The sequence below is a fragment of the Ursus americanus genome, chromosome 2 (genome assembly GCF_024610735.1).
Source record: "Ursus americanus isolate L20-20 chromosome 2, mUrsAme1.1.p, whole genome shotgun sequence".
In the NCBI taxonomy this organism is placed as follows: Eukaryota; Metazoa; Chordata; class Mammalia; order Carnivora; family Ursidae; genus Ursus; species Ursus americanus.
The window spans coordinates 37,796,265-37,821,881 of record NC_142128.1 but is presented as its reverse complement, the minus strand read 5'-3'; the positions used below and the strand labels follow the sequence as shown (position 1 = coordinate 37,821,881).

The following is a 25,617-nucleotide window of genomic DNA, read 5'->3' as shown; positions in this document are numbered from 1 at the left end:
CACGGTAGTAGCAGGACAGGACTGGTGTGGCTGCTGATGCCATGAAATGTGTGGGTGACGTCAAGTTGATGTTGTTACTAAGCACTCTTCGGTTAAGACTGCAACTTACGTGGATTGTAAACGTCCTGAGAATGGGAAGCACCCCTTCCTTTCACCCCTTTCCCCCATAGTGTCACCCATGCACATCTGATAGTGGTCCAACTGCTGTTGCTCCTACTGGGAGGACTGCAGCTTCAGGCTAGAGCAATGAGCGCCCCCAGAAATTCACTCCCTGCACGAAAAAATCTTTCCAATAGGAAGCCCCCCCCCGCCCCCCGGTCTAGCTCCCCTTCTAACAAATTCACAAGCAAAGCTGTTCTTGGCTGTTTCAATGAGATGATTTCACAGAATATTCCACGTAAAACATTTAGTTCAGCCCCTGGCACACAGAAAGTACTCATCTATTGGTGTCATCTGTGGGCAGATAATACTGGCAAGACTGCCTTCTAAGCACCTGCCACTGTGCCACTGACCACACTGGCAGAAATTTCTGTTACTGACAGGCACGAATGGTGATTTCTTTCTTTGGGGTCATATCAGAGAGTAGGTTGAAGGTCCTTACTGCAGGGTCCCGTGAGGTCACTGCAAGGGATGACCCAAGTGTGTGCTTTTTTACATTTGTACTTTAATGCCGTACACACACTTTTTACGTTTATACTTTTACCCACTAGTCCTTGAAAAAGAAACCGGAAGTCTCCAACTGGCTTTTAGGTCAATGGGAGACTGACACTGGGGCAATAAAGACACTTGCCCCCTCAGGCCAGCTGGGTACAAAGGAGATCTGGGAGATGTGGACTGACCCTGAACAATAGCCACAGTCCTTGGAGCAAAAGTAGCACAGAAGACCAGCAGAAGGACTCCTGGATGGAGGGTAAGTACCACATGGAAGCATTGTGGAAACACCTGGCAGAGGCAGAGTAAGAGCAGTGGGCCAGACATCACTGAGGACAAAGCTGGTAAGGCCAGAGTCTGGAAAAAAGTTAGTATTAAACAATTTTTTTCTCCAGAAAAAAAATCAGAAATCACTATGAATTGAAAGGATTTATGGGTCTCAATATCATAATCTGAAATTTAAGTTTCTGTACCCCCAGCCCTTTTAAGAAGAGTTTACTGTTTGAATTACACTGTCAACTGATAGCATTTTGGAAAGTGCAGAATCCACCACCACTGCTGTAAGACTTGGAATTTTCGTAAATGTTTCACAAACATTTGAAACAACTAAGTCATTAAAAAGTTCTAGCAAGTTTATTAGCACTAGGGGTCTAACTTCTTTGGGTGTCAGCAGCTCAAAAATAGTTAAGCTTAATTAAAAGTGCATTTATTAGAAAAAATAGAGGTGCATTTATCCTTTTAGCCCTTAATCTAGCTTGCAAACACGATTAAAATTGACTTCCACTGTTGAAAGGGAGACATAATTCTTTCTGGTCAAGTCATTTTTACGAAGAAGAGCTATGTGATGCCTCACATAGGTTGTTAGGAGGCAGTGGGAATAGCCTAGGTAAATTCAACAATGGTTGAAAATGGTTGATTAAAAATGGCTCAGAACACCAGCGTATTTGGACAAATCTTCCAGTTAATATCCTCAGTTTATCACTATAATGACCCAGAAGCTGTAGTCAGAAATCAAAACTGGTGACACGCCAGGTTCCTAACCTGCTCTGAGAAGGTGGTCAGATTTCCGCAGGCTAGAAAGGGTAGGGAAAGAAAAAACTTTCTTTTTCAAATCCTGGGGTATGTTTTTGGACATAATGCGGAGTCGTGTTTGCCTTTGTACCCCCACTCTTTCTCGCTCTTCGAGGGGGGGCGGGGGTTCAGCCACCGGAACGAGAGTGGGGTGCCTGGGTTTCTCGGAGGAGCACTAGTCCTGAAAATATGATTTCCAGAACCAAAGATATCAGCACCTTCCTGACGGCCTGACCGCCCGCCTGCGCTCCTACCCCATCGAGGACGGCTCCCGCGCGAGCCCGGGGAGGAACAAGAGGTGGCGAGACGGGCGCTCGAGAGCCAAGTCCCGACAAACTTAACCTCACCCTAAGCCCAACCCCTCTGGCGGCCTCTGCTCCCAAACCACGGGGACAGCTAGCGCTGGGCGCCTCCCCACCCTGGCCTCTCTAGCTAACCGGCAGGAACTCCACGGATGCGCCCGGCCGCGCCTCCCTTCGGGCCCACCCCCTTCTCCCCGGCCGCTCTAGCCCGCCAGTAGACACTCTATGGCTGCGCCCGTCCCACGGCCCGCCCGGCACTCGCAGCCTTTCCCCGTCCTGGCCGCTCTGGCCTGCTTGGCGGGCGCTCTGTGGCTGCGCCGGGCCGCGTCCGCTCCTAGGGCCGCCCCCCCCCCCCCCCGCCCCCGCTCACGCTCCCGCCGCTCCGGCGCACTGGCTGGAGCTCCGCACAGTTCTTGGCTCCAGGGCTGGGCAGGGACATGTGGCCGCAGGCTTCCCTCCCCTCCTCCCCAGCGGACGCCGGCGGCGCTACAACACTCTCCGAAACTTTCCCGGGTCTCAATCAGATATGTGCCTACCCCGGACCTACACCGGGCCCGGCTCTCGTGGTCCAGCAGGGGGCGAGCGCAGACCTGGGTGGTGTGGCCGCCGGAAAAGGGGCGGTTCAAGCGCCGGGAAGGGCGAGCCTGCAGGCCGACCCGACCCGACGCCTGGAGTCTTTGCTCTAATGCAATGGGAAGCCCACGAAGGGATTACAGGGTGAGAAAGGATGGGGAGAGGACAAGAAAGGAGACTGATGCAGTTGTCCAAGCAGGGGGTGATGACAGCCGGACCGGGGCACGAACAGCAGGAAGGGAGAAGTGGAGACAAAAGGTGAGCCAGTTAGAACGTAGAACCGACAGAACTTTACGTGGGCCCAGACGGATGTCTGAAATCCTAGGATGACCTAGCATGAAAATCTGGCCCGGACCTGTCTTTCCTGCTTTTCTTTGCCAGCTGCCCCTACAGCAACCATCCAGGGACCTTGCAGCTTCCCAGGGAGATACACTCTCTCGCATCGAAGAGCCTGAGCTCTTTGCCTGGACTGCCCTGCCACTGCCCGCACTAAACTTTAAAACTCAGCTCAGAAGTTACACTTGACCCTCTTAGATACTTCCCCTGCTCCCCAAACACTCCCAAAGCCTTCTCCACAGTCATCTAGCACACATTGAATGGTGGTTTGTTTCTATTCTTTTTCTTCCTAATCCAGGTCTGAATGCCCAACACCAGGTTTGGTACCTAGCACGGAAATGCAACGTGAAGCTTCCAGAATCAGTGAATACTTTTCAAAAGGGTGTGACTGCGGGTCTTTTACTCTGGCAGTGTATTACCCATGACGCGGGGAGGGGGCGGGGGGGGGGGCGTTTGATGCAATGACTTAAATTAAAAGGAACTGGAGAGCCGTCCAGTAAATTCCTCTGACATTCCCATCAACTTCTTCCACAATGCATTCTACCCTGGGCTCAAGACAAATGCTAACGTTTTATTAATGCCAAGGCCTAAAGCACGTTAAGACAGTAATATATAAAAAGTTGTATTTACCGAGTAATCTGCCTATTTTTTAAAAACATAAAATATACCAAAGTGTTAAACTGTCGTTGGTCAATAGATTTTGGGTGCTTTTCATCTTTTAAATATATATCTTCTATAGAAATCAGCATGTAACTTGCACATTAAGAGAGGGGGAAACAGTAGGTGGTACAGATTTAAGAAAGCTGAGAATGTCACACCATTAAACTGAAAACTGAATCTATTCTTATCTTTTTATTTTTTTTATTTTATGTATTTTTTAAAAATCTTGTTAAAAATAACCAGAACTAGTCAGCATATAGTTTCTTTTTATATGCTCTGAATGAGATAGAATGTAATGCTTTTCCCACATCCATTCCACCTTAGATAATCTGGGACAATAACTCTTTGTTATTCAGATCCTTGTCTAAAATAGAAACAAAAATGGATTAATGAATGTTTTTATACTTTAAAGAAGCAAATTTATTTTTAAATTGTATGCTTTATAAACAGTATATAAATGGGCAGTGCTATGCAAAATGAGGTCAGCTGATAAAAACAATGACAGTTCACAACAGGTCTGCATCGTATTTACAGAAATCTTTAAACACAAAATCTAGTTACTAGATGTTGAAGGCATACTGAAGGAATCCTTCATAACACGAGGCCTAGGTTTCAAAAAACTACCAACTCTAGAATGGATTCTACTTTGGAACTGTTTTTTTATTATTTCTTGTTGCATCTCTTTCAGTGTGAAATGGAACCTTTGAAACTCAGGTGTGGCATCAACAAAGTCAAGGAGGTAGTCCAAACTCTCTCTGACGGCAGATAACTGAAATTCAGCAGTCTGCTCTTCAGCTCCTCCTCCTTTCTGAACAACTTCCTTTGTAATTCCACTTTTTGTTTGTGTGGGGCTGCCCTTTTCTTCGTCATCCCCATTGAACCACACCCTGTCATCACCCAGTGTGGTTTCCAACTCCCCACATTTCTCAAGGATTTCTCTGTAATCTCCATCTTCTAAGCCTTGAAGATCATATTCAGGTTCCTTTTTGTAAAGAAGATTCTCCCATGCGTTTGCTATGGTTATTTGTTTCACTTCATCCCAACTCTTTGCCCAGTTAAAAATTGCACTTTTTATATTGTAGATTTTAATCTTGGAAACTCCTTTTTCTCCTTTATCTTGCTCATCATCACTTTCTTCAAAAATTACAAGACTCTCTTCAAGTTGCTTCCACCTATAAAGTCGTTTGCAGCTCAAGATCACACCTTGATTCATTGGTTGGATCAAGGTTGAAGTGTTATGGGGAAAGAACATGCATTTTATTCGACCATCCTCACTGGTTAGTGATTCGGCGGAAGGGTGAACTGGAGAACTATCCAGAAGTAACAAGGCCCTGACATCCTCTTCATGGAATCCTAAAATATTAAGTTGAAAATGCCTGACCTCAGGAACAAAGTTTTGAAAGAACCATTCTGAAAACAGTTCTCTGGTGAACCAAACATCTTTACTAGGCTTATATATCACAGGTAATGTACTTACGTCCTCTTTCACACTTCTGGGCAGCTTTGATTTTCCAATAATGATTGACTTTAACTTATGAGTTCCATCTGCATTTGCACATAAAAGAGCAGACAACCGTTCTTTGTTTATTTTCCTCCCAGGCAGGCAGATCTCTTTTCTGCTTGCCTGAATGTTTTCTGGCATTGATTTCCAAAAGAGGTCAGTCTCATCCCCACTGTACAGCTGAGCCAGACTCAGTTTCTCCTCTTTGATAAGCATATACAGTTTTTGTCGAAATGGTTCGACATTTTCTGAAGCTGAACTTAGGACTTGTTCCCCACATACTTTTCGATTCCCAATTGCGTGCCTATTTCGAAATCTAAAAAGCCAACCAGTGCTAGCTTTAAAGTCTGTTCGCCCGAAACACTGTGCGAATCTCTCTGCAGCAGCTTGAAGCTCCACACCTCTAACAGGGATGCCAGCTGAGCGTTTCTGTTGGTACCACATGTAGACTGCATCATCCACATCACCGTATTTGGCTCCTGTTGTCCTCTTTCTCTTCTCAGCCCCTACTAATGGCATGTCCTGCTTCAGTACAAAGTCCAAAATCAATTTCTTATTCTTTTTAATGTCATAAAATGTTGATTTACTGATTCCAAATTCATCCATTACACTTCTAAGAGATCGTCCAGCTTCAATCCTACTGAGAACCTTCATCTTCTCCTCCAAATTCAGTGTTGTATATTTCCCTCTTTTATTCATACTGAATTTGGTTTCAAACAACCAACAGGAGATAAAGAGGGAAAAGCCTTACTGAATTGGAAAAAATTAAAAGCAAAACAAAAAACTAGCCTAAAGCCCCAAAAGGCACAGGCATTTGTAGCAGAAGGGTAATGGTCTACAAGGGATAGAGGGTTATGACTGAAGTGCTAGTCTACAGACGAAGGTCTTATGAACTCAGAAAGCCACCACTATCAAAGCCCTATCTAGCTGTTGCTCTTGCAAGATATGGCTGATCGGTTCTCAAAACCCCATCCTCCTCCTCCTTTCTTGACAGATAACAGCAGCACTAGTGAAGAATAACAGGAATACCTGCATACTCTCCCTAACTCAACACAGAAAAAGACAACAGGAGGAGAGGTGATATGTGTCCACGAGAACAAATCCAGGTGAGAGAAGTCTACATAAAAAGCAGTGCTTGAGAAGGGAGTGTGAAAGCCTCAAAGACATAGACAGAGTAATCTTGGGTAGCAGAGATGCAGCCTGGCTTCTCCCCTTCCAAAACGACCGGATTTGACCTCACTGCCAGAAAAAAAAATGGTGCTTGTGGTGCTCTGTCAGTAGTGTTCCCTGGGCAGCAGGCCATCCACCTGGATAAAGAGTCCAAGCTATTCTGACATTGGGATGTCTGGAGAGCTGGCATTCCCGAACAGTTGTTTAGTATCTTTACGTGAAAAAGAAAGTAGGTTCTGTTGTCCATCTGAAGAAATCTCACATTTACTATATTCAATGTAGCATTCCCAAAGACTGAGCTTTAACTTCTTACGTTTACCAAGGTAATCTCTAAGTATGTAAAAAGTTGTTAGTGGCATTTTCCCACTCTTGGAGCTTCTTCCTTGTGTACCTCTGGTATATTCTCAAGTGTTATTTTTCACTGACGCTTTTCCATATTTTGGAATTATCAAGTTTCAGAGTCACGGCAGTTCTCAGAGATCAATCCAAAAGTTTTAAAAATATTTTACCATAGTTAAACATTTTTTAAAAGATTTGGCCTTTCATTTTTTGTTCTAAATTACATTCTAAATACATTAGAATGTTAAGTAACAGATTTGTTATATTTGAGACTTTATTAGATTTCTCTTCACTGTAGATGTTTCTTAATTTGAAACAATACTCACTTTTTCACCTGCTTGAAGAAATTTAAAAGATTTCTCTACTAGTGTTTCTGATATTCCTCAGATATTCCTTGCAGGTCCTCCTGGTGATGCCCAATGACATTCCATGTTCTTACAAGTGTCCTACTCTAGGTTAATTTCATTGTTTTTATTCCAGACACACAAACTCATGAGAAGTAACAAAAACTGCAACTTTTATCCATTTCAGGTGCTATGAAGAAAGAAAAGTATGTCAGAGAAATGAGGAAAATGATTGGCATTTCACTTATTTTTTTCCTCTCCTATACTGCAGAGCCTAATTGGCTTTCATTCATCCCTCAACTACAAAGAATTATCACAAGCTTCTCATCTAGAAACCCAAAAGAGCCCAGGCTGCTAGTTTTCCTCTAACATTTGTTGCCAGAAATGCCAAATGGTTTGCAGAACACTAAGAGGATCATGAAAGAATATGATCGTGAATAAAGTGTAGAGCAAATACACACTAAGATGAAGCAACTTTCTAAAAGGCAGCCAGAACTAAGGGAATTATTCAGTTATAATGAATATAAATGGAAAAAGAAAAAAGAGAGAATTGGTTAGTCAACAGCAGCATTACTAACTCCAGCCAGTCATGCAGCAAAACATTCAGCCCGCTACGGCAGTCGTGTGGTATCTCAGAATAAACTTCACGTCTTTGCTGTCATTGCTTCCTGGCTGTACATTTATCTTTTTTTTTTTTTTTTTTTTTTTTTTTTTTTTTTTTTTAGCAGTGCCCAGGCAGGGATCGTGATTTCAAAAGGAAAGTCTTGGGGGGGATGTTGGTGGGCTCCACAGCAAGGGAAAGGAACTCTGGCACAGGCTTCAAACTACAAAAATCATTACTGGCCCTCATTTACTCTTCACCAGTTTGTGCCTTCTTCTTGCTTTCACAGGGTCTCTTTTCCCACTTTTTCTCCCCCAACCACCTCCATACCCGTGTCATGAATCAGGCCTGTCAGTCCCATGCAAGGGCACCACTGGCAGAACTTCATTTATTCACATTAGTAAGTTCCAAGTATGTGCTTAGCCTTGGGCCTGATGGTGATGATCTCAATGCTAAGAGCACTACTGTCCCCTGGTTCTGGAAACCCGGAAAGGATTTTTTTTTGAGGAAACTAAGTCTCAACCTGACTCGGATTCCAAGGAAATGACCCTGCTCTGAAACCTATTCAAGTGACCTAGACAGATGCTTATTCTTACCTCCCGTGTGTAATCCTTTGATTTCACTGAGAAAGGATCAGAGAAGCCTAACAGGATTCCATCTACAAGCAAAAGTAATATAATGGCCCGGTACTTACTGGTCTCCCATTTGCATTCCCACCTTCACCTTACTTCCAGGTGAAATGCCCTGGAAAGAAGCTCCCTCAAAAAGCCTCCAGCCATGCTCCAGGATTTACTTTATTAAATGCGGTCTCTTCACTGCCATGCAACGCACCCCTTGAGAGGGCTACAAGAACTTGTCTGTTAAGTCTTCCTCCAAATGTAGCCCGATCACACTTAGTGAGAACGTATGACGGATCTTCTCACACCCCAATCTTTTCCAGCTTTCCCTCTGTGTGGATGTGGTCCCACTCTGTGGTGCAGACAGATCAGGTTCATGGTCTCTTACCATTTCGCCAACCATAAGTCAACTTCCACTTCCATGGACTCCGCAGCGCTCAGCGTAGGGCTCCCCTCTTCCTAGCCTCTGTTATCTACTGATGGTCACGAAAGTGCCGGGTCCTTTGGCCAGATTCTTTGCAGCCAAGACTATGCCCTGTGCACTCTAGCCCAGCCTGCACGTAGTGGACCTAACACGTAACCCGTTGCCTGGCGAAGGCTGACGTTAGGAGAACCCTGATGAGGAGGAGACGCCGACAACCCGAAATGCCTGGATCCTGAGAAGTAAGGTTCAGGAACTCTAGCAGAGACTGTAAGGGACACAAGATGGAAAGGGGGTTTCCATCATCCAGGGAGCATGCCGGAGCGGACCGAGCGGGAGCCAGACTACAGGGGACCGGAATCCCATACTGGGGGCCGCCGCCCGTCGCTCGTGAGACCCTGGCCGAGCCGCGCCTCCCTGTCCCTGTCAAGGACACTACAAATGGGACCCGTCTCACCGGCTGCAACCTACCTCACCAGGAAAACGTAAACGTTGTGAGGGACGCGCGGCCCAGAGGAGAGAACAAGCCCTCGGGGGCCGCCGATCCCGACCGGGACGAAAGCCCCGGGAAGGCCAAGGGCCCCGCGCGCGCAGGGGCGGCCACCCTCGCCAGGCGGGGCTCGGGACACCAGGCGCTGCCGGCCGCCCGAAGGCCACGCAGGCACCAGCCGGTCGCGCAGCGTCTCCCGGAGCGGGGACGCGGGGCGGTGACAGCCGCTCACAGAGCCGCGCGCAGGCCCCTCTAGGCCGCGGCGGGCCGGGACACTCTGTAGCATTAACTCTTTCCGGCCGCTAGGGCGGCACCGGGCGGAAGGCCGCTTCCGTTCGCGAGGCCGGGGCTGGCCGCGCGGCTGCTTGAAGCCTCTCCCCGGAAGGGCGTCAGTCCGCTTCCGGCCGGGGCGCGGTGTCCATTGGGGCCCGGGCGGCGACGCGGTCCTGAGGGCCGGTGCTGAAGCGGGTCCTGCGCCTGGCGGGGCCCGCCTCGGAGCGGCGCGGGGCGGAGGGCGGCGGCCTGCAGGTGAGCCGGTGGCAGGCGGAGCGGCCGCAGCCCCGGAGCTCCGGAGGGAGCCCGGCCTCAGTGCGGCGGGCGGGGGCGAGGCAGCCATTGTCCTTGCGCGGCGGTGCTTCCGGGCCGGGTGGCCGCAGCCTGACGGCGGGAACGTGTCAGGGAGCCCTGCCGTCGGGCTCCGGAGGCCATCCTGTTGTCCGCCTTTGTACAGACGGCGTCGGGGCCGCGCCGGCCGGCTTTTCCGACTCGGTGGCCGGTGTTCCCGCGCCCCGGGGATCCGGGCGGTGCAGCCTTGGAGACATCGGCCTCTGCTGGTGCCGAAGCAAGGCAAACGTCCCGGTGCCCGCTGAACCTGCTGGGCGGCCAGCCATTTGGGAGTACCGTGGCATCCTGGTCGAATTTGGGTGCCGTTCCTGCGGGCTCACGCCAGGAAGAGCGAAGTCCTGAGACTCTGCTCAGTCTCGCCTCGAGGTCTAAATGACCGTCGAAGAAAGGGAAGGTGGGCCGAAGGGTCATCCTCAACAGCACCAGCTCCCCTTCTCTCCTCCTTCGTGACTTGGCCTTTGGATAAGCGTTTTGTAAGCAAAGATCAGCTGTGATTTTTTGGGTCGAGTAAAGAGATTTAAAAACCCGGGAATGGATCTTGTGCGCCGTGCCCTTTGTGCTTCTTGCAGGGAAGTGTGAAGCAAGCCTGTTGAGCTTGTGGTTACTTAATCCGGGGATGCTGTGCGAGGAGAATAGGCCTGCTTTTTCCCCTAATTACTTTCCTTCTTCTCTGGTCTCACTTCTGTGTCCCAGCTCTCCTGCCAGTATTCGTACAGTGGGAAGGAGAATCTGGAATGTTCCACGCCCTGAGGGCTTCCTTCTTCACAAGAGGATGAAGGGTCAGAGAAGTTGGACCCCCTTCCGAGAGACAGAAGACTGGGATGACACACTAAAATTTAAGAGGAACTCAGAATATTCTCCTGATCTTCCCTTGGCATGGGGAAGCTGGGGTGGGAGGCACAACAATGAAGTCTTTGTATAATCCCCAGGCTCCTTGCAGCCAGAGGGTGTAAATGTTCTCACTGTCTACCCTTTCATGCATCGTTATTTTTACAAAGGCCAAGTCCTCAGTGGGCTTTTGTCTGTCAGTGAGCTGTGCCTTATTTCGAGTGGGTAATTGAAGAAGAAAGGGTCTGGCAGTGGATTCTTTAAAAGGAAAGCAGGGGCACCTGGGTGGCTCAGTGGGCTAATCGGCTGCCTTGCGCCAGGTGGTGATCTCAGGGTCCTGGAATGAAGCCCCGTGTCAGGGTCCCTGCTCGCTCCCTCGCTCTCTCTCTCTCAAATAAATAAAATCTAAAAAAAAAAAAAAAAAAAAAAGAAAGAAAAAGCAAGGCAGGATTTTTCTGTTCCATTTTTCTTGTGTTATGAGTAATGGGTAGTAAAGTTCATTTGACTTTCTTACTGATGTGCACTTTTTTTCTCCTTCCAGTATTTTAGGAAGAAGATCCTTTTATTGATTTTGTTCAAGAGCTGACTGGATCTTAATTCGGTGGTGCTGGCGGGGTGTCCAACACAGGAGTAAAACTGTTCCTGCAGCAGAATAATGATGGTAGATCTGAAGGTGGCTGACTGTTTGAACCCTCAGGTCAGGGTTCTGTGGGAAAGCAAGGGGCCTGTGATAGAGAGTTCCAGTCCCAGTAAGAAATATACAGCACAAACGGACAGTCTCAGTCCTGAAAGCTGTCGCCAGCACTTCCGGAATTTCTGCTATCACGAAGCAGCAGGACCCCGTGAAATTGTTGGACAACTTCAGGAATTATGCCGTCAGTGGCTGAGGCCAGAGCTCCACTCAAAAGAGCAGATCTTGGAACTACTTGTGCTAGAACAGTTTGTGACCATTCTACCCAGGGACACCCAGAGCCGGATAAGGAAAGACCATCTTCAGAGCATTGAGGAGGCTGTGGCCCTGGTAGAACACTTGCAGAGGGAATCTGGTCCCACGAGGAATGGGGTGAGAGGAAAGATTCCTGATACATTCGATGAAATAGAATGAAGGTTGATATGGGTGGGGGAAGTTAATTGAGAAATAAGGTGAATTAGGTCACTGTTCTGTTGTAGGACATCTAAGGCAGGACCAGAAACCACAAACCTACAGCAGTAGGCCACAGGTTTTGCAGATCCTTGGCAGATACCTCCCTGGCCTTTGAGAAAGATTGCTTTTGTGCTCTTTAGAGCCAGACTGAATTGAGGGTAGTAGGTCTACTTTGGCTTGTACAAGGACATGGGTTTTGAGCTCCAAATCAATAAAAGGCAGTAAGGAGTTGGAGAGGAAGGGGAGGACTTGAAAAAGGGAGAACACTTAAAATGAAAGTTGAGTGGAGATAGTAAAGAGAAGGAAAACCCAAATAATGGGGGAGGAATGCAAAGGGAGAGAAAAGTAAGCATTGGAAAGGGAAACAGATTTGAAAATCCTAGCAGAGTAGTGGAGAGAAGAAAGATGTTGAGGGATAGTGTCCTCTGACTCCTAGGTGAGAGCCTCTAAAGTGTTCTCAATGGTTGGTCCTTGGCTCTGCTGGTTAGGGGGGAGTATGTTTTTAGCCAGGTGGCAGAACACCAACTGGCTTCAGGCCTACTGGGAAGAAACAGGGTAGGCATATATTTTATGCCAAAATTTTTTGGAGGGAGGTTGGAACCAGACTTTCTTCCCCTTTCTTCCATTTCTTTCCTGTTCTGTGAAAACCTTGCCTGTCCATGGGGATAATATGGTTGAGGAGACAACTTCCTTTATTCAACTCCAACCTTTTGAGGAAATGAGGAGACAAAAACAGTAAGGAGCGATCTAAGTGAAGAGAAAGTCTGTCAAAGTGGCATGAGAACACGTGGCCTACGTAGCCCTGCTGTTTGCTCTAAGCTGGTCTCTATGCAGAGGGGTTGGGCCTGCTGTGTCAGAGAACTAGCAGTAGCCACGTTTTTTTTTCCTTTTATCCTAATATTTCAACATTTTGTGGATAGCTCTCTGTGGAAAATTGGTGGCCTGATACTTTAAGTCTTTCTGTCCTTTCCTTTAGTGTCACACACTTCTGACCATTTGGACTGTTCACTTTTTCCTCCTTTTACAATCAACCCCAAAATAAAAAGTAATTTTTGTGGTAACAAAGATGGGGATTATTTCTAGGTTGCAATCCAAGAGCTGAGAGAGGAGGCAGTGGTCTTGGGCGAAACCGCAGAATCCCAGCCAGTGGGAATGGCCCAGGATGAAGAATTCTGGAATACATATCAGGGTCTGCAAGAACAGCTGAGCAGGAATACTCATAAAGAAACTGAGCCTGTATGTGAGAGGGGTAAGGCACATCATGATAATTCCCTTCTATTGGGAGCTGCTAGAGGAATTTGTTCGGCCAGAACATTGTGAGCATTTTCTGGATGTCAGGCTATGTGGATGGGCAAACACAGCTCTGTTAGCAATTATGATGTCCCCTAGGTGGCAGTAGAGTACCAGCTGTGGGTGAACCTGGGAGTTGGCCTAGGGTACAGAAATGTCCCAGCTACAGGACCTTGGTAATAACCCCATGATCTCTGTTCTTTAGAAAGCAGTAGCAGAATGTGAACATGCTTCTGTACCAGGAGGAAAATAATAAATGATTAAAAAAACAAACAAACTACATCTCCTATTTTACACTGGATATCCTGAGTACTTCATTTTCGAATATATTGAATTTTTGCCTTAGAACAATTTACATCATGACAGGAAAATAAGAAGCTTGTCTTTCCTTTATTCACTCATGAAAACTGGGGAACCTATTCTAGCAACCAGTAGATAACTTGGCTCTTATGTATGATGACAAGACGCACTTCAGGGAACTATACACATTTGCAAGGGTGTCCCGACTCTACCCAAAGAATTGGGATCATCTATTTTTTAGAAGTGAGCTAAAGATGTTTATAGGCAGAAGTGAGAGAGATTTTCTCTGTCTCTTTTCCACTTACAGCTGTGCCTGCTCACCAGATCCTAGCATTTCCTGTGCAGACAAACACCAAAGACTGGACAGTGGCACCCGAGCTCATCTTACCTGAGTCCCAGGTGAGCTGTGCAATCCAGCTGTTGAGGGCCGCCTTTCCCTGCTCCGCAGGACCCACACTGCCCAGCTCACAGGCGTATTAGCTCCAGTGTTCTCCCTGGGGAACGGGGCACCTCCTAGGCTATTAATGATCCCTTGCTTCTTTCCTTTTTGCCGCCTTACTGGAAAAAAAAAAAAAAAAGGTGCTATTAATTCCTGGAGTGCCAGGGTCTACCATGGGCCAGATGGTAGAGTTGCTTCTGTAGTGTCAAGTACTGAGCTGAAGCCCATTGTCTTCTTTAGAGCTTGTTGACATTTGAAGAAGTGGCCATGTATTTTTCCCAGGAAGAATGGGAGTTACTGGATCACACTCAGAAGGCCCTCTACAATGATGTAATGCGGGAAAACTATGAGACTGTCATCTCTCTAGGTAAAGAATCTCCCTCTCCCATTGGGTAGAAGTTGAGTGATCTGTCATGTTCTCTCCTTACTGGGAATGCATTCCTCTGAGAGGCTATGTTCCAATAACGGGTTGTTTCTCAGCTAGATGGTGTGTGGACAGGGGAAAGGTGTGTCCAGATCACCTGGGGAGCTTTGTCCAAGTGAATGTGCTCATTCTTGATGCTAAAATTCTTTTTTTTTTTTTTTAAAGATTTATTTATTTATTTATTCGACAGAGATAGAGACAGCCAGTTAGAGAGGGAACACAAGCAGGGGGAGTGGGAGAGAAAGAAGCAGGCTCATAGCAGAGGAGCCTGATGTGGGGCTCGATCCCAGAACGCCAGGATCACGCCCTGAGCCGAAGGCAGACGCTTAACCACTGTGCCACCCAGGCGCCCCAATGCTAAAATTCTTGATTCCTCCCTCCCCCCTCTCCAAATCTGTTCTTTTACTTTTCACTTCTCCATAAAGAGCAGCACCAGACACCCAATATTTCAGACCAGATAATTTGCAGTCATTCTTTACCCTGATCTTGCTTTCCTACCCCACTCCTCATCCTTTTCTTGGCTTCACGTGCACGGTATAGCCTGAGTCCAATGATGTCTCATCCTCTTGAATTGTTAGCATCTTGGTCTAATCCAGGGGAGTGTGTAACCAGGCTCACCTCAGTACTTTCTAACTGGCGCCTTCTGCCAACACTTGGAGTCTGCCACAATCTACTTTCCATGCAACAGCCAAAGTTTTTTAATACTCTGATCATCATATCTTTTTAAAAATCTTAACAATGACTTCTCACTCACTCAGAATAAAATATAAATTCCACACTGAGGTACCCAGGAGCATCCAAGATCTGGCCCCTATTCATCTGCCACTTGTGCCCTTGTTCAGCCATACTTCTATAAGGTGCTACTGTTTCTAGAACTGACCAAGTTAATTTCTGCTTCACCATTTCCATCCCTGGCACACTGGAAAAAGTTCTGCAGTTTTAAACACTTCTGATTTTTGAACAATTTATGACACATGAGGGAAAAAAAATTTCCTTTTATTGCTTTCATTCATGAAACCAAAGACTGTCAACCGTGAAACCTGTTGTAGAGGTTAGTAGATACTCAATTCTTGTTTGTGGTGAGTCCGCTTCTCGGTAACATGTAACAGTTTCAAAAGTGTACCATTTCTACTGAAAGAATCAGGATTATCTGTAATTTAGAAATGAGCTAAGGATGTTCATAATCAATAGCAAGAGAAATTTCTTCTGGCTCTTTTCCACCCACAGCTGTGCCTGCTCACCAGATCCTAGCCTTTCCTGAGCAGATAATCACCAAAGACTGGACAGTGGCCCCTGAGCTCGTCTTGCCTGAGTCCCAGGTGAGCTGTGCAATCCAGCTGTTGAGAGTCGCCTTTCCCTGCTCCCCAGCAACCACATTGCCCTGCAAGTGCTCACATGTGCCAGTGTTCTTTCTAGGAACTAGGCATCTCCTATTCTGTTGCTGATTCCTTTTGCCTCCTTCCTTTCTCTCTTCTCACTTAAAAAATTATCTGCTTTAAATCATTTAGCCTGGCCTGCTGTGTAGTTCATGGGCCAGGTGGTAGAGCTGCTGTGTAGCGGCAAGTACTGAGCTGAAGCCCATTGTCTTCTTTAGAGCTTGTTGACATTTGAAGAAGTGGCCATGTATTTTTCCCAGGAAGAATGGGAGTTACTGGATCCCACTCAGGAGGCCCTCTACAATGATGTAATGCGGGAAAACTATGAGACTGTCATCTCTCTAGGTAAAGAATCTCCCTCTCCCATTGGGTAGAAGTTGAGTGATCTGTCATGTTCTCTCTTTACTGGGAATGCATTCCTCTGAGAGGCTATGTTCCAATAACGGGTTGTTTCTCAGCTAGATGGTGTGTGGACAGGGGAAAGGTGTGTCCAGATCACCTGGGGAGCTTTGTCCAGGAGCACACTCCATATGCTGTGTAGCTTTCTTGATTTATTTTTTCTCCTTCCCCAAATCTGTTTTCATCTCTCTCTCCTCTCAGTATCATATCTCTATATCATAGTTAAGAAGGAACGTACAGTCATCCTTTCCTGTGATCTTGCCATCCTACCGCATTTTAATGCATCACTGTCCTTTTGGCTCCACCTTCACAGTGTAGCCTGAGTGCGGCCGTGTCTCATCTCTTTGTGCTGTTAGCGTCCTGGCTTAAGCCAGCAGCATGTCTAACCAGACTGACCTGGGTACTTTCTGACTGGTGCCCCTGCCTCTTGCCCTCCCATGCTCTGTTTTCTACCCAGCAGCCAGAATCTTCTAAAAACCTGGTCAAATCATGACATTTCCTGTTTCAAACCTTATGATGACTTCTCATCACATTCAGAGTAAAATCCACACCTTACTGAAGTGCTTAGGATCCTCCAGGATCTGACCCTACTCACCACCCTGCCCTCATCTGCTGCCACTTGTGCCCTTGCTCATTCCTCTTGAGCCTTACCGATCTTTGTGTTTCTTGAACTTGCCACGGTCATTTCTACTTTCCCTTTTCCTCTGCCTGGCACACTTTTCTGCCACATGGCAAAACTCTCACTTTCACATTCCTGCTGCAATATCAGTTTTTCAAAGAGGTCGTCCATACTACCTCATCTAAAATAGCTTCAGAAAAGCAAAATCTTAAATGCTGAGTTATCCTGCTTTAGTTTTCCTTAGAATATTTATCACGTGCTGACAACCTTGTTATTTATTGCTGTTGGGTGAGCTCCCATGAGATCAGAGTGCTTTGGCTTCATCACCACTATATCATTAGCCCAAAGAGGGTTCCTGGCACATGATAGCCACTCAGTACGTGTTGATTGAATGATCGAGTGATGATTACTTCCCCCACTTGGCAGTGTATTTAGAAAAGTTTCATTAAGTGATTCTGGTCTGTTTCTTCCACCTGGACAAGAACCAGTGATTTAAGGAGTCCTTCTAACAAATCTTTCCTAAATCCACTGTGTGGTGCTGAAGAGCTAAGTAAGAAGTTACTGTTATGACAGGAATCAGTAGTATGTATGATATGCAACCCCTGACCTTCACCTTGCTGTGCTAGACTTGAGCTAATCCTAAGGAATTAATAGGACTAACCTGTACTCCCTGCAGACTCCTGGGTTTGGTTCAACCTTGTTCAAATATAGGGTAATCTTGGTGGCAGAAGAGGGGCATTGTAGATGGTGGATTCCCACGCCCTTTTCCTCTCCATGGGTCTAGCTTGGGTTTATTTCTCAGTCTCCACATTGTGCATCCACCCACGAATGCAGTATAGTATAAACCTGAAACCAGATAGGGGAGTCTACCCATTTGACCATTTTGGGTAACACACTGTAAACTGTCCTTTGCTCTTCCTGAAATAGTGTGGAGTTGGTGGATAATTGTTGAGTGGCTAGTTGGGTTGCCAGGCCTTGACCTCCTTTTTTCCATTTCACAGCGTTATTTGTGCTTCCCAAACCTAAAGTGATCTCCTATCTAGATCATGAGGAAGAGCCATGGGTTCAAGGGCCCTTGGAGTTCAAGAACAGTCCTGGAGACCTGCCTGCGGGTAAATATACCTTGGGAAGAGGACAAATGTGCATTTGATAGCAACCTTTGCAGGGACTTAGCATTTAAAATTCTGCTTATCTATGTTTTGTAAGTCAGTAATCATTGGATTTTTCTCTCCATTCCTGTGGTTCTGCTCTGCCATGCAGTTGGCTGAGTGTTATGTTTATTCCCACAGGGTTAAAGGTCAAAACTGACACTGAAAACCATCAGCCCGTATGTCTTTCTGACTTAGAAATACAAGCACCGGGAGACATAGTCTCCAAAAAGACCCGAGTGAAAGTTCCCCAGAAAACAACAGGTAAAGAAAATCATGGTGATACACACAGGATGGGGAAATGGCACCGAGAGTTTCCCGTGAAGAAAAGAAAGAAACTTTCAACCTGGAAACAAGAGCTGCTAAAACTTATGGATCTTCACAAGAAAGCTCGTGCTGGAGAGAAGCCATTTAAATGCCAGGAATGTGGGAAAAGCTTCAAAGTTAGCTCTGACCTTATTAAGCACCAAAGAATTCACACTGAAGAAAAACCATATAAATGTCAACAGTGTGATAAGAGGTTTAGATGGAGTTCAGATCTTAATAAGCACTTAACAACACACCAAGGAATAAAACCGTACAAATGCTCCTGGTGTGGGAAAAGCTTCAGTCAAAATACAAATCTACATACACACCAAAGAACTCACACTGGAGAGAAACCCTTTACATGTCATGAATGTGGGAAAAAGTTCAGTCAGAACTCCCACCTTATTAAACATCGGAGAACCCACACAGGTGAGCAGCCATATACTTGTAGCGTATGCAGGAGAAACTTCAGCAGGAGGTCAAGCCTTCTTAGACACCAGAAGCTGCACCGCTGAATGGAAGTTTATCCAGTGTTCTCATTCTGAAGAAACTCACCAAGTAGAGGTTCACCCTGAGATTTATGAAAAAATACAAAATTATGAAGCATGAGTAATCCTTCATCAGTGGAAAATTTGGTGATATAAACGTATTTCACAGAAAGGAATCAAGGTTTATTCTGCAGGGATCTCTGTAAGTAGTTTTGTACTACTTACATTTTTACACGTAACCTTTGGGGAATTCATTAGCAAGAAAGGTGTTGAAAGAACATTCTCAGTAGGGAAACATTTTTGCAGTCGTACCTGTCAAAATACCAAATTCAGCCTTAAATGGCAGATGCATACATGAATCGGTCTTCTGTGATTACAGAGGGTACTGTTGGCTTTGCATTGAATTCCCAGCCACTTTTAAACATACTGATAGAAACATTTGTAGCATGGTCTTCCAAAAGAAAAAGCAATAACCTGCACGAGTAATTGGATACCATTGCCTTTAAGGTAGAAGGCTTACCAATTTCAAGAGTCCTATGACACAAAAATGAGTTCTCTTGTCAAATTTTCCAAGAGCCAAATTGGATTTTCTTTCTCTCACTTGTCACTGGACACTGTTCCCAAAGTTGGACATCATTTTAGTTCTTTCTTAAACATTTTAGCAACTTTAGCTCTTGAATCCTTTTAGTACCATTTTTACTGTGATGAAATGCTATTTACTTCACCACTAGGGAATCTGCCAGATAATCTAATAATGCACTATCTTATACCTCGTTGGTGGTGTTTGAAAAAGAGAAACATCTCTAATGAGATCATATGAAAACGGGTTGGAACGTTTAGCCATGGATTATGTATTACACGTAAAGAAGAATTTTCTGCAATAAAAGAAACTAGTCCTTTTCTTAGAATCTCACTATGATAAAACATAAAGTATAGCACTTTTTTGAGGCCTAAAAGAAAATTAATAGAAGTTCAAAATGAACTTCTTACACTTTTATTTGCTTTCTCAATTGGCTTTGTTTATTTTTAAGAACAAGGGCAGAGTTGTTTGGGAATTGGAGTGTGTGCTGCAGGCGGGATGTTGTTCACTGGGTGTGGCAGAACATTGGGTTCCCAAGAGGAAAGGTTTGGGAATCGATGCTGAGCGGTGGGCGGGGATGCGTGAATCTGCATTCCTGTTGGTTGTCTTACACTGTAAACTATTACTAAGCAGGCAGGGTGTCTGTCTCTGTCTCTGTTTTGTACACGGCATTTAACAGCCTTAGGTGACAAATGATAGATGGCTGAACATCTCTGTGGGCTGTGGATCTTCTTAGAACTCTTGTCTATGACAGTGACTCCCAAGTGTTCCTGTTAGAGCTTTTGGGTAGTTTTGGGAAGGGGGTTAAATGATCTCTCCCAAATACCTTATAAACGATGAAGTTGAGGCTCAGATACGGGGACCTGTTCAAGACCCGAGTGCTAGTGGTCTGTTGGCTGTCAGCTCGCTGCGTCGGGAGGCCTGAAGGCGGGATTAGCGGGATTAGCAGGATGTGTACATTATCCCTGCAGGGCCAGGCTGGGTGCCATTGTGCTGTATCTCCTTCTAACTTAGAAAAGCGCTTAGGTCTCCGTGTGTTCTGTGAAAGAGAGAAAAGTATTTCAACTCAGGGTTATTCTAGAGATCAGAGGGATTGGCGAAAGAAAAGCCCCTCACAGCCTGGCCAGTGGTAGATGCTCGACCAGCGTGTATTTGTTTCCCTTTCCCCTGCTCCCCAGGGTTGTGCTGGGCAGACTGACTGCAGTAAAGAAGCAGTTGTGTTTATGGCTATTTTCAGCTCCTTTCGGGAGTTGAGCAGTGCTGGTGGTGATTATGCTCAGTTGATTTGGTCCTTGGCTTCAGTACTTTATGGTGTAAGTCACCTGAGCTGTGGGTCTGGTGCCCTCAGTAAGATGTTATTTTCTTCCCCCAGATGAACTACACCAAGTATTATTCCTTAGGCACAGCCAACTCTGAAGCTCTCATCTGCATAGCTGTTACCCATCACCCTCTTCCTTAGGCTTGAGGTATTCTGTCTCATCCCGGGATACATGTGGACATCTTCGTGCTACGTTCATTCAATTTCGTGTGGGCCTCTTATGTGCCCAGGCACTGTTCTAGACTGGGAATATAGTAGTGAACAAAAGAGCTAAAGATACACTCTCACGGGACTTGCGTTCTAGTGAAGAGTGTAAAGAAGAGTGGTTATAGTTTTCTGCTCCTTGCAGTTCGGGTCATAGGATAGTTGTGGGTAATGCGTTGTGAGCAGAAGCCCCACTTCTGGGCTGAAGCCTTTATTGCTGCAGGACTCTAGTGCCCTTCTTGGCTCGGTTGTGGAAGCCCGTACAGAAAGAGGTCACAGGGCCAAAGTAGTCTGGAGTGCTGAGCCCCCATATGGAGCGCGGTTGTCCTGGGAAGTCCCTCAGACCTGTGATGGACTTCATGGGAATGAGAAATAAACTTCCGTTAAACTACCGAAATGTCGGCGTCGTGTCTTTCTGCAGCGTAACCTGGCCTGTCTACGTAGAGGCAGCTGTTCTGCTAGAGCTCTGGAACATTTCTGTGTCAGTCCGCGTGGACTTTGGCCCTCAGAAGAGCTGCGCCTTCCTGTAGATGCTCCACTGAGGTCATGTGACACTGATAGGCACACTGAGGAGCTTACGCGACTAGGTGATAGGAGAGACTGAGACAAGTCCAGGTTGGTCAGTTTTTCAAGGGGACAGAGCAACCATCCCTCCCTCTCTGGCTTCCTTCCCCTTCCCTTGCTCTCTGTTCCTCTGTGCTCCACTGCTTTTCTACGTAAGATGTGTTTCTGTTGATCAGTGGACGACAGGGTAGTGGTTGCCTTTCGTTCTCCTGTGAGTGCAGTAAGCGATCGTTTGGTAACTACCCTTCTCATACCTTCTGCGAGTTGGCCTCAAAAAACACAGGACATAGGGCAGAAGCAGATTTGTCCTGATTGGTGTAGAGAGGAAGGTGACTGCCGCCTTGGACTAAGCGGTGGTAGTGGGGAGGAAGTGATGCAGGAAAGCAGGAGCAGGACGTTGCAGTTGAGGACTGAGGAGCCTCTATGGGGAACGTCTGCATAGCCAAGAACCAGCAGTGCAGTGTTGCACAACTCATGCTTGGAATGTGGACATCGGAAGAAGGAATTTCTGTAGCTTTGTCACAGGGATGAGAGCAGGTTACCGAAAAGGCAACATAAAATCTATTTAGGCTTGGTTTATTTTTTGTTACAGATGCTATTTCAGAGAGCTTGTGAGAGCTCAAGCCTGAGCGGGGGAAGGGGCAGAGGGAGAAGCAGACGCCTGCTGAGCAGGGAGCTCGGTGTGGGGCTGGATCCCAGGACCCCGGGATCATGGCCTGAGCCAAAGGCAGACGCTTAACCTACTGAGCCACCCAGGCGCCCCTATTTAGGCTTGGATTAAAGATGAAGTGCAGAACACAACCTTAAGTTTAGCCTGAAACGTTAGTATTAAAGTTCTCAGAAATGTCTTTATAGTCACATGATTCTAGGACAAACCAGAAGGTGCTTCATTTCAGGTGGTTCAGGTAACAGCCTGACAGTGGCTCCAGGCTTGGTTCTGAGAATTGGATCAGTGACCAGTGTAACCCCCAAATCCTTATCCCCTTTCTCTGCACTGTGGCACAGTGTGGGGACTGTGCCAGACCCAGAGTTCTCCCCACCGTTAAGCAGACTCCATGTGGACCCTCAAGCTGATCTTGAGAGCCTCTGCTGTCTTAGCTGGGGGGAAAGACAGGAGGAGAGCTTGGAACCAAGCTAAAAGTGCTAGGGTTGATCAGCTTTTGGAACCATGAGAAGAGTGTTTCATTGCCCTGGAGAGCTTGAGAGCAAGAATGCTGAGCGGCCTTTTCGATCCAGCTGGACAGTTGGGATAACACAGAAGGTTTGAGTCGCTCCACGGACAGGTGTTTACTGACCACCCTTTGCATTTCCTGGCTGGTTGCACTCTCGTGTAATGGGTCAAGGCTGCCTGTTACTTTGCTCTCTGGGTTTTACCCTCTGGTGCTTAGAGTGGATTCTTCGCTGAAGGGCTCCCTGAATGGAGTCTCGAGTAGTCTCAGTGGAGGCTTTGTTCACACTAAGTGTTTCCAGGGTTGTTTCCACAACATACTTGGACTAAAGCGTATTGTGTTACTAAATCTTTTCCACACTTGTCACCTTTATCATGTCTTTCTTGTGTGGCTTCGGTGGGGAGCAGGGCCGGAGTCTCTTGAAGCGTCCGCCAGTGTGGCTTATGTGCGGCTTTTCCTTCGTGTGTGAATCCCCAGTAGACAGTGGTACTGGGCTATTGTGAAGTGCTTTCTGCAGTCCAGCGTCCATGAGGCTTTTCTCCTTGACCCACCTGACCCACCCACATCTGAGGACGCCTGCACTTCCCTTTAAAGCAGTCACCCCATCTCTCATGAGAGGGATCAAGCACACTTTCAGATTTAGCAAAAGTGTCAGAGGTGCTTCTCCCTTACACCACAGCAGGACGATGACTGTGGAGTTGCAGTGATCTTGTCACTATCACAAAACATTAGGCTTTTGAGGCGCCTGAGTGGCTCAGTTGGTTATGCCTCTGACTCTTGATTTTGGCCCAGTCATGATCCCAGGGTTGTGAGATAGATCCCTGGGTCAAGGTCCAATTTGGGCATGGATCCTGCTTAAGATTCTCTCTCTCTCCCTCAGCCCTTCCCCCCCTTCCTCTAAAAAACAAAACAACATTAAGCTTTATAGTATTTGGCTACTCTGCACCTTTAAGAGAAAACTTAGTAAGAATGCTTACTTTTGAATTTTTTAAACCAATGGTTAGATTTCCAAAATTATAATTTTTTTGTTTTAAAGATTTTATTTATTTATTTGACAGAGAGAGAGACAGCCAGCGAGAGAGGGAACACAAGCAGGGGGAGTGGGAGAGGAGGAAGCAGGCTCATAGCGGAAGAGCCTGATGTGGGGCTCAATCCCATAACACCGGGATCATGCCCTGAGCCGAAGGCAGACGCTTAACCGCTGTGCCACCCAGGCGCCCCCCAAAATTATAATTTTTACATTAAGTTTTGTCCTTCTTGTGTATGAACAAGTGAACAGTGTCAGAGCATTTGAAGAAAAAAGTTAAGGATCTTTAATATTCGTAAATATAAGAAATATGCTTCCGTTTAGAAAGATTTTCTTAAAAAGATTTTAAATGTTAGTAGCTTAAGTATTAATGGCTTACAGGGATGAGTTCAGAAAAAAAATGCTTAAATGTTTCCTTCATACTTTAACTATGGTGAGGGAGCATTAGCCAGCATCATAGTTACTTATCCTCCTTAATGGAGAAGCTTTTACATCCATTCTTATTTTTTTAGTTAAATGGCACTGCTACAGTTTTCATTTTTACAGTCTCTCCAAGGTTCCTCTTCTAAGATTCAGGGATAAAATTCCTCTTCACTTCATCAAATACCTTAATCTTTCTGACTAGAGACATTTTCATTTTATTTCTCCTCTGACTTCATCCTTCTGAACAAAGCTTGTTTTGTGGTTTACCTGCCCCACTACCTCAATGTTATTCTACACTGAAAACGCTATTTCCCATTCTGATCAAGTCCTCGGGAAATAGTAACTTAGAAATTCCATGCAAGATGGGTACAAACTGAGCTCTCAAGAATACCACTGTCAACCGTCTTCCAAACACTTAAAACACATCTAGTCTTCCCTACCAGGATCAGAAATTTAGGATTACGCTTGTTTTTTTCAATTTTCATTTTTCTTTATTGCTCAGGCTATAAAGAATACTGAGAACACAAAGTCACAAATGGGTAGTGCTTGCAGCTCGGGAGCAAATTTCATAATCGGAGGCAGCCAGCCCCAGCTTCTGATGCTGTAGCTAAGCCACAAGTGACCAGTTGTGAAGCATTGCGAAATTAGGGGAGGAGTCGGCAGAAAACCAGGCAAAGGTGGGCAATTACAATATCTGGGATTCTCTTTCAGAAGCAAGTCTTGGCCGCTTTTCTCAATATTCCGAACATTCAGGAGGGAGGAGATTGACCGCCTTGGGATGTGAACGCATCACAGGGATCATCCTAAACATCAGATGGCACACGTGTCCGTATTCCATGCCCAGGAGTGAGTCACTGTCAGTGAAACACAGTCAAGAATTGGGAAAGAAGCAATTACATATGAGGCAAGCTCTTTGACATGAGGGCTTTGAAGTTCTATTTCCAGAGTCCCAGAGGAAAAAGTGTGTTTGGTGTCTTAGTAGTTGGAAATTCAAAAAATGAAAAAGAAAACAACCAGACCGATTTTAAGATCAGGAACCTAAGTAAATGAAAGATGGCCAGCATATGAATATGCTAGTCTGATCAGTGGATTTAAACGAATTTAAGGGCACATCACACAGAGCCTTTCGTAGAGTTTATCTAGAACCATAATGTGCCTCATAATGTAGTGAAGTCTGTATGAAGACCTGAATCAAAGGACCAAATTTTGAACCTGCCAATGCAGGGGGTCAATTACTTTCCTGTCTTCACAGCCCTGAGGTTCAGTTCTTTGCCATGGTGAGGAGGTGTTGCAATAAAGGAGTTGGTGAGAAATAGGAATTGAAAAGTTGAGTTTGGCTTGGTGGGCTTACGCTCTAGCATGTGGGCTCTAAATTACAAACTGATTTGCAACCTCCATTAATCATTTGGTGAAGAGGTCCAGTTTATTTGACTATATCACCCATAGCTAACTTTATTGGTACTTACCATGTATTAGGTAATGATCTAACCTCTTCATTGGAATCAGTTTACTCCTCACAACTACCTACACTGTTCCCATTTTAAGATGAGCACATTGGCGGACAGGAAGAAACTTGCTCAAGAGTACATAGTGGAGGCCTGGGAATCAAACCCAAATATTCTTGACTGCGAAGGTTGTGCTTTTTTCAAAAAATATTTTTTCTTTTTTGAAGTAATGAAGTTACAGAGAAGTTGAAAGCATAATACAAAGGACTTTTCCCCTCTGAATCATTTGAGAGTACATTGATAACTTGATACTCTGTCCTCCAAATATGTTAGTTTGTATCTCCAACAAACAGCAACATTCCCCAACGGGACCACAATATAGCCATCAAAATTACTAAACAAACATTAACACCTGATAGCTAATCT

General features: G+C 45.9%; 1 protein-coding gene and 2 long non-coding RNA genes across 6 annotated transcripts; 2 read left to right on the top strand and 1 right to left on the bottom strand.

Annotated features, from left to right (window-relative positions):
- Positions 1-3,370: 3,370 nt before the first annotated feature.
- LOC148110548 (uncharacterized) lies at positions 3,371-7,595 on the top strand. Its single transcript, XR_015720788.1, has 3 exons — positions 3,371-5,057; positions 6,089-6,200; positions 7,135-7,595. It is a non-coding gene; the product is annotated as an uncharacterized LOC148110548 (long non-coding RNA).
- On the bottom strand, positions 6,197-9,421 carry LOC148110547 (uncharacterized). The gene is made up of 3 exons (XR_015720787.1): positions 9,058-9,421; positions 8,243-8,854; positions 6,197-7,137 (listed from the first exon to the last, which is right to left on the bottom strand). It is a non-coding gene; the product is annotated as an uncharacterized LOC148110547 (long non-coding RNA).
- A 49-nt stretch (positions 9,422-9,470) lies between these two features.
- Positions 9,471-24,598, top strand: LOC123783663 (zinc finger protein 75D). 4 transcript variants are annotated; one of them, XM_045784545.2, is made up of 10 exons: positions 9,471-9,604; positions 10,394-10,479; positions 11,070-11,591; positions 12,756-12,921; positions 13,570-13,661; positions 13,942-14,068; positions 15,353-15,444; positions 15,720-15,846; positions 17,521-17,631; positions 17,809-20,960. In XM_045784545.2, exons 3-10 carry the CDS (start codon positions 11,184-11,186, stop codon positions 18,486-18,488), a joined length of 1,803 nt encoding a protein of 600 aa, XP_045640501.2. In that variant the 5' UTR covers positions 9,471-9,604; positions 10,394-10,479; positions 11,070-11,183; the 3' UTR covers positions 18,489-20,960. The 4 variants fall into 4 exon arrangements, 3 of the variants coding, with proteins under 3 accessions (XP_045640501.2, XP_045640500.2, XP_087727290.1); XR_015728175.1 differs by lacking the exon at positions 10,394-10,479 and adding an exon at positions 24,458-24,598 and having other exon boundaries at positions 9,477-9,604; positions 17,809-18,663; XM_045784544.2 differs by lacking the exon at positions 10,394-10,479 and having other exon boundaries at positions 9,477-9,604.
- Positions 24,599-25,617: the final 1,019 nt, after the last annotated feature.